Consider the following 9,222-nt stretch of genomic DNA (forward strand, 5'->3'; position numbering starts at 1 on the left):
AAATTAGAGGATATGGTTTATTATAACTGAATGATTACATTTTATATACATTTCTTCTACTAAACTTTGTTGTAAATACTTGACCCCAGAACCAGTTTATAGGATTCTGATTGTAAAACACACGAATATATTGTTTTAAGCTTATTTTATGAAATTTTTTATATACTATGACGAAGTATTTTTAAGATTCCAAAGTCTAGAGAAGAAAAAGATACAAATTGGTTATGAATCTAATGTCAAGTCTAATACTGTCTTAATATTAAATCGAATATTAAGTCTGCATTTTTTATTATACTTTAAGTTCTGGGGTACCTGTGCAGAACATGCAGGTTTGTTACATAGGTATACATGTGCCATGGTGGTTTGCTGCACCCATCAACCGTCATCTACATTAGGTATTTCTCCTAATGCTAACCCTCCCCTAGTCCCCCATCCCTGACAGGCCCAAGTCTACAGTGCATTTTAAAGAAAGATTTTTATCTCCAGTATAATTGCAAATAAGATGCTGTAACTCGAATTGTCTGAACTGACAACTTGGAGACTCATTTTCACTTTTTCACAAAATCCTATTGTTTCAGTGAGACAAACGACAAAATCAGTAATACAAAAGCAATAATCTGTCCAGAGAAACACAAAGAAAAAAACATATTATTTTATACTGTTTTGCTTATATTGTTTTGCTTTTTTTTTTTAACAAAAGGAAACCTGGTATTATCTTGCAGTTTATGATTAACATAGTATAATACTCATTTGCTGTTTCTGAAGTGCCACAGAAATTTCTAACATAAATTGAAGAAAAATTGACACCAAAATTTTGTGTGTGTGTGTGTGTGTGTGTATTTCTGAGCTGGCACAGCCATGTGTAGCATTTGGTAGCATCTTTTCACAGGATGAGCTGTTAGCCAGCTTCACAGACCCTTGGATATCATGTAGCCTAGTTCCTCCTCCTAGTGCTCCCATCCCTCAACACTGTTTGCTTTCAGTTTGTTCATGCAAGTTCAACGAAAACACCTTAACTTAGATTCTTCCTTATGCATGTTCATAATATCATAATAATTATTTTTAAAAACCCAAATTGTCCTGTTTTTCTTAGCTCTTCATCTGAAAGACTATGAAGACATCATCCCTCCTGTGGAGATCTACTCTCTGCTAGCACTCTGCGCATGCGCCAGCAGAGCCTTTGGGACTTGTTCAAAAGCTTTCATTAAACTTGAATCTTTAGAGACCCTCAGTTCAGAACAGAAACAGCAGTATGAAGACCTCGCTTTAGAAATATTCACCAAACATGCTCCAAAAGATAACAGAAAACCTGAATTGGACAGCCTTATGGAAGGGTAGGCTAATTTTAATTAGTGGATGTCATTCTACATTATTAGAAACTTGGATTTCTACATGTACAATGTTTAATGTAGGAAGTAAAGAGCTAAATTTTGAAGCAATTCACATTAACATTATACCCTATTTTATTTATTCTTACAAGTGTATTCATGCTTTTTATTTTTTCATTGTAAGAAAGATTTTTTCTTGAAAAAACTTTTTTAAATGAAAGTATTTAACATTAATCTTGGAATTTTTATTCTTTAGGTTTTTTAAAGTGTATTAAATAAATTAAGTTAGACTAATGAGAAGTTTTGAAGTATAATGAATTGTTTCTCCCCTTGTTTTACAGTGGAGAAGGGAAACTGCCAACATGCGTTGCCACAGGAAGCCTGATCCCTGAGGATCAGTTCTGGATGTGCAGTGTATGCAAGCATGGTGTCCTTGCTCAGGAAATAAGCCACTACAGCTTCTGCCCCTTATGCCATAGTCCAGTGGGATAAAGGAATGATAAACTGTATATAACTGTAAAATATAGGTAACATCAATAAATGACTATATGCTGTATGTGTAATAAGGTTTATTTCTATGAGTTTTGTATGAAAATAAGCCTCATTATTTATAGTTGAATTTTCGCACAAAATACATGTTAATAAAATAATTTTTTAAGGCAATACAACTGTGAAATAATAAGGCTGATTTTCATATAAATGTATGAAAATCAACCATATTTTCTGTCTCCCTCTCTCTTTTGTCTATCTTGTATTTGGTTACATGATACCATGGGAATATTCCAAATAAATATTTTTCTCACAGTGTCAGGGTAACTGAATTCATTAAAAAAGTTGAAGGGAGTGGGGAGTGGGGGAGGCATGGGAGTGGGGCAAAGTTGAATTTAGAGAATTTTTATAACCCATGTTACAAGGAAGTTAAACAATTGTAATAGTGAAATGAGCTTTCTCTGTAGCCATAGTTAATTAAATAAGTGTTGAATGTCTTCTTTATTATATATTCAGAAGTGAGGCGATGGCATTTTAAGACATTTTTTTGCAATCTAAATTGTTTCTAATAGCCCTATTCTTCTATTTTAAAACCTGTCCTTTTAGTTTCATTCAAGAGATGGCATTTGGAATTTACACTTTCATATGATTGTGCAGAAAACTTGGCTCTATTTATAATGAAAATAACAAACAAAAATATCCATTTTGTAGTTATAGCTTCTATTGAAACATTGTCACTAAGCTGGACCCTTCATTTACACAAGTATTGTTGAGGGAGTGATTCTTTCTTGATATGCATCTGTTTTCATGGATTATTAATTTAGAAGATAAACAGTTGTGATCTCTAATGGACCATTTCTTATGTCTTGTATATAGCTAATAATGTTCTCTGTTTATTTCTCATGAATTCCCATTTTGTGGCTAAAGACAGAACTTTGCACTATTTCATCAAGATTATTTTATTGAGGTTTGGCTTACCTTTAGTAGAGGCAATACATAGAGATACAAAACTTTGTTATTGCAGCTACAATACACTTTCTCAATCTGATGTTTTTGTCTTGTAGAGACCCAGGCAAGTTCAGCATGTTGCAGATTGGGAATAGTGAGCTATGAGAAGAGATTTAGAGCCTAGATGAGCTTAGGATAGATAGTGGGCTCTGTATTATGTCTTTATAATGAGAGCTATCAGCTCCTAAGATATTTCTCTAAAGTTAAAAAAAATTAAATTATACCTCCAGCTGATTGAAGTCCACCCTTTCCACACTGATGTGCAATTATATGAAAAAAAAAACAAAAACAAAAACAAAAAAGCAAGTCCATATATGCAGGTACCGATTTCTGGTTTCTTTTTCTGTTCCATTGATCTGTTTGTCTTTCTTTGGCCCAAAGCAGAATGTCTCAGTTATTATAGTTTTTAAAATAGGTCCTGCTATCTGGTACAAGTCCTACTTTGTTTTTCTTCTTCAAAAATGTTTTGTCACTCTCAGTCCTTTGCACTTCTTTTCTACATATACAACCATATAACCGTGCTTAATGACTGCTTTTTTTAAAAAAGTACTTCTCAATTGTCATATCTGTTTTTTTTTATCATCTTATTGCATTGGCTAGGATACCCAAAACAATGCTGAATAATTAAAGTGATGATACTGGGTATCCTTGTCTTATTCTTAATCTCAAAGGAAATTTTTCAATATTTTAAGAAATCATTGCTTATTATATTTTCTGTAGACATTTTGTTGGTAGGTTTTAATAAGTATGTCTTCTTGTCCTAGTTTGCTAGGAAGTTGAATTTTATTAACTGAATTTTCTACATCTGTTGAGATTTTTCTTCAATTTGTTGATGTGGTGAGTTAAGTACTACAAGCAAGAATACTTGATAATGCTAAAAACTGCTATTCACAATAACAATGTAACATGTAAGAGTATCTGTAGACATAACACCTAATATCTATGCTCATAGCAGCCACATTTATAAAGCAGAAACTGCAGTGGATGCAACAAAATCAATTAATAGAAATACAGTAATAATGACTTCAATGCAATATTGTTATGACGATCTCTTATAGAAAACACATTCGCCACTTGATTTTTCCCTATTTTTTATGTGATGAAATACACATAGCATAAAATTTACTATCTTAACCATTTTTAATTGTTTTTAAATTTAATATTTTACAAGACATGGTCTAGCTCTGTCGCCCAGGCTGGAGTGCAGTGGCACAATCATAGCTCACTGCAGCCTCAAACTCCTGAGCACAGTAATCCTCCCACCTCAGCTTCCCAAAGTGCTGGGATTACAGGCATGAACTCTTGCACCTTGCCTATATTAATCGTTTTAAGTGTACAGTTAAAGTGGAATTAACTATATTTATTAAGTACATTCATATTGTACATATTTCACCACTACCACCACCACCACCACCACCATCCATCCATCCATCTCCAGAATTCTTTATCTTGCAAAACTGAAACTGTATGCTCATTGAACAATAACTCCCTATCCCCCTTAAAGCTGTCCCTGGCAACCACATTCTACTTTCTGTCTTTATGAATTTGACTACTCTAGGTACCTCATAAAAATGGAATCATTCAGTCTTTTTGTGGTTGGCTTAATTCACTTCATGTAATGTCCTCAAGGTTCATCCATGTTGTAGCATGTGGCAGAATTTCCGTTCTTTTAAAGACTCTATAATATTCCATTGTATGAGTATACCACATTTCGCTTATCCACTCATCTGTTGATAGACACTTGGATTGCTTCCACCTTTTACCTAGTGCAAACAATACTGCTATGAACCTGGATATGTAAATATCTCTTTAAGACCATGCTGTCAGATATTTTGGGTATATACTTAGAAGTGGAATTGCTGAATCAAATAGTAATTTTATTCTTAGTGTTTGAAGAAGTGTCATACCATGTGATTGCACCATTTTACATTCTCACCAATAGTGCACAAAGATTCCAGTTTCTTCACATCCTCACCAACACTTATTTCTTCTTAATAGTTTCCATCCTACTGGAATGGTGAGAAGTGGTATTTGATTGTACCTTCGATTTGCATTTTCCTAATTATTAGTGACATGGAACATTTTTTCATGTTCTTATTGGCCATATGTGTATCTTCTTTGGAGAAAAGTCTATTCAAATCCTTTGCCCATTTCTACATTGGGTTGTTTTGCTTTGTTGTTGTTGTTTTTGGAAGTTCTTTATATATTCTGGGTATTAATCCCTTATCAGATATATGACTTGTAAATATTTTGTTTTATTCCGTGGGTTGCTTTTTTACTCTGATGGTGTTTTTTATGCACAAAAGTTTTTAAATTCTCATCAAGCCCAGTTTGTCTAGTTTTTTTCTTTTGTTGCCTGCACCACTGATGTCATATTCACAAAATCATTGCCAAATTCAGTGTTGCTAAGTTTTTGCCATATGTTTTTTCCTAAGAGTTCGTAATTTTAATTCTTACATTTAGGTCATGATCCATTTTGATTTAATTTTTGTATGTGTTGTAACAGTCGACTTCATTATTTTGCAGTGGATATCCAATTTTCCTAGCACCATTTGTTTAAAAAACGGTCTTTATGCCAGTACCACACTTCTTTTGGGTAAGGTAGCTTTGTAGTAAGTTTTGAAATCAGGAGTGAGTACTTAAACTTTGTTCTTTTTCCAAAATTGTTTTGGCTATTTGAGAGCCCTTGTAATTCCATATGAATTTTAGGATGGAATTTTCTATTTCTGCAGAAACATCATTGGGATTTTGATAAGGATTCCTTAGAATCTGAAGATTGGTTTATATAATATTAACATCTAAACAATATTGTCTTCTAATCCATGAACATGAGATGTCTTTCCATTTATGTCTTCTTTAATTTCTTTTAGCAATGTTTTATAGTTTTAATTGTACAAATCTTTTACTTTCTTGGTTAATTCCTAAATATTTTTTGTTTGTTTGTTTTTGATGTTACTGTAGACGGAATTGTTTTCTTTTTTCTTTCTTTTTTTGAGAGGGAGTCTTGCTCTGTTGCCCAGGCGAGAGTGCAGTGGTGCGAGGCACAATCTTGGCTCACTGCAACCTCCACCTCCCAGGTTCAAGCGAGTCTCCTGCCTCAGCCCCTTGAGTAACTGGGATTACAGGTGCCTGCCACCACATGTGATTAATTTTTGTATTTTTCATAGATACAGGGTTTTGCCATGTTGGCCAGGCTGGTCTCAAACTTCTGACCTCAGGTGATCCACCCATCTTGGCCTCCCAAAGTGCTGGGATTACAGGTGTGAGCCACCGTGCCTGGCTGGAATTTTCTTAATTTCCTTTTGGGATAGCTTCATCGTTAGTGAATAAAAATGCAGTTGATTTTTGCATGTTGATTTAATATCCTCCTACTTTCATATCCTCCTACCTTGCTGAATTCATTTATTAGTTATAACCATTTTTAAATGGAATCTTTAGTGTTATCTATATGTAAGAGCATATCATTTGTGAAGAGATAATTTTACGTCTTCCTTTCCAATGTGGATGACTTATTTTTAAATTATTTTCTCGCTTAATTACTCTGGCTAGAACTTCCAGTGCTGTGTTGAATAGGAGTACAAAAGTGAGCTTCCTTGCTTTGTTCCTGATTTTGTAGGATAAGCTTTCAGTTTTTCACTATTGAATATGATGTTCACTGTGTTTTATACACGTCTTTTATTATGTGGAGGCAGACCCCTTCTATTCCCTGCTTGAGTGTTTTTGTCATGAAAGGGTTTTGAATTTTGTCAAATGCTTTCTCTACCTAAATGGAGGTGATGATAAAGTTTTTTCCCTCCATTCTGTTACTGTGCTGTATTACATTGATTTTTTTTCCTCAACTGCTATTGATTGATTTTCATGTGTTGAATTATCTTTGCATTTCCAGGAATAAATTCCACTTGGTCATGGTGTATAATCCTTTAAATATGCTACTAAATTCAATTTGCTAGTATTTTATTGAGGATTTTTGCATCAAAGTCATAAATGATATTGATCTGCAGTTTTCTTCTAGTGTCTGTGTTTGGCTTTGGTGTCAGAGCAGTATTCGCTTTATAGAGTGATTTAGAGTTTTCTTTCCTTTTCAATGTTTTGGAAGAGTTTAAGAAGGACTCGTGTTGGTTCTTCCTTAAACATTTAGCAGAATTCATCAGTGCAGCCATCAGGTCCAGGGCTTTTCTTTGTCAAGAGGTTATTTTTAGATTACTGATTGAATCTCCTTACAAATTACAGGTTAATATGGTTTGTCTGTGTCCTCACCCAAATCTCATCTTGAACAGTAGCTCCCATAATTCCCACATGTTGTGGGAGGGAGCCAGTGGGAGATAACTGAATTATGGGGCAGTTTCCCCCATACTGTTCTCGTGGTAGTGAATAAGTCTCACAAAATCGGATGGTATTATAAGGGATTTCTCCCTTCACTGTTCTTTCATTCTCTCTTGTCTGCCGCCATGTAAGACATGCCGTTTCCTTTCTGCCATGATTGTGAGGCCTCCCCAGCCACGTGGAACTGTGAGTCCATTAAACCTCTTTTTTCTTTAAAAAACAAAACAAAACAAAAAAAACAAACCCAGTCTTGGGTATATCTTTACTAGCAGCATGGAACAGAATAATACACAGGTCTATTCATATTTTCTATTTCTTCATGATACAATCTTGGTAGGTTTTTTGTTTCTAGGCATTTGTTCATCTACTTTGTCCCATTTTTGGCACACAATTATTCATATAATCCTCTTTATTTCTGTAGAATTGATGGTAATGTTCCCATTTTCATTTCTGATTTTAGTAATCTGAGTCTTTTTCCTTAGTCAATTTAGCCCAAATTTTATTAATTTTTGTTAATCTTTTTAAGAACCAACTTTTGGTTTTGTTGATTCCATTTTTCTGTTTTATCTCTGTTTTGATTTTTTATTATTTTATTCCTCTGCTAGCTTTGTGTTTGCCATTTGTTCTTGATATTTAATGTTAATATGTTTTACTTTTTTATAAATCTGTTAATATTCCAACTGTTTTTTTAAATAATTGCTTTCCTTTGTAATCCTATGTTTTAAAACACTTGAAAACACTGAAACGACATAGGTTTCACCACATTTGCAAAGGTGCCATAGCACAAAAAAGGTTAAGATTCTTACTCCTATTTAGAACCCCCCTTCCCAAACCCCCAATTTTCATTACATATACTGCTATTTTCCTCTTAGATCACTGGTTTTTAGACACATAAATATCCCTGTTGTTCCTTGAACAGAACAAAGCATAACTTCTGCTCAGGTGCGGGGGCTCATGCCTGTAGTCCTAGCCCTTCGGGAGGCTGAGGTGGGCAGATGTCTTGAACGCAGGAGTTGGAGATTAGCTTGGACAACATGGGGAAACTCATCCCTACAAAAAATACAAAAATTAGCTCACTGCCAACCACTTCCACCCAAGTTCAAGGGATTCTCGTGCCTCAGACTGTGGAGTAGGCTGTGATTACAGGCACCCGCCACTACGCCCGGCTAATTTTTTGCATTTTTAGTAGAGACGGGCTTTTGCCATGTTGGCCGGGCTGTTCTCGAACTCCCGACCTCAGGTGATCCGCCCGCCTTGGCCTCCCAAAGTGCTGCGATTACAGGCATAAGCCACAGCGCCCGGCCATCTCCACCTTTTCTTATCTCCCAAAAGAATTAACATCTCTGGCTTTATGTAGAATAGTGTATACTGCCACATTAGTGTGTGAGTCATTCCCCAGAGGAGAGGGGAACTACCCCTCCATTTTTTTTTTTTTGCAACATCTCGTCTTCCTTTTGCCGTTGCTTCCCCACACACACACTTGGTTTTCTTCTATCCTATACTTCAGATTTCTGTTTCGTGTTTTTTTTCATATTGAAAAGATGACACTGCCCCAAGAAGCAAAAATAAATGGGAACTGAAAAAAATTTTCTTAAAAAAAATTTTCTTATTTAATCTCTTAAATCACCTGGAATGAATATTATGTCAACTGGGAGCTTAAATGCTTAAATGTATTTTACCCCAAATGGTTAACTAATCCTCCCAATAGCACTCATTTGAATAATCTGTCCTTTTCTCCATATATGTTACATGTCTTTTACAAAATACAGCCTATTTGGGGCATGTTTCTGGGCTTTTGTTCTATTGAGCTGTCCATTTGCTTACACCAGAAATGCCAGTTTATTTTTTGTAGTTTTCCAATCTTTTAATTTCTATCAGTTTTTTTTTATTTAACATTAATCCACTGTATCTGTATTTTTTCAGTGGTGGTAAATGGTAAAAATTAAAAATCTAATGAAAGCAGCCAAAAAGCACACAATTTATGTCCTGTTAAGACTTCTGCATGCAAGTATCATGCTTCAAATGTATTTTTCATCTTTACTTTTTCTGACGGAAAGGGCGCAAGTACTTTGGG

General features: G+C 34.7%; 1 protein-coding gene across 1 annotated transcript; it reads left to right on the plus strand.

Annotated features, from left to right (window-relative positions):
• Positions 1-1,093: 1,093 nt before the first annotated feature.
• On the plus strand, positions 1,094-2,138 carry LOC105522338 (WD repeat-containing protein 35-like; the record flags this gene model as incomplete). Its single annotated transcript, XM_011956832.1, has 2 exons — positions 1,094-1,334; positions 1,670-2,138. Coding segments are annotated over 2 exons (392 nt in total), but the record flags the coding sequence as incomplete, so codon positions are not given.
• Positions 2,139-9,222: the final 7,084 nt, after the last annotated feature.

Source organism: Colobus angolensis, unplaced genomic scaffold, assembly GCF_000951035.1.
Source record: "Colobus angolensis palliatus isolate OR3802 unplaced genomic scaffold, Cang.pa_1.0 Scaffold425, whole genome shotgun sequence".
In the NCBI taxonomy this organism is placed as follows: Eukaryota; Metazoa; Chordata; class Mammalia; order Primates; family Cercopithecidae; genus Colobus; species Colobus angolensis.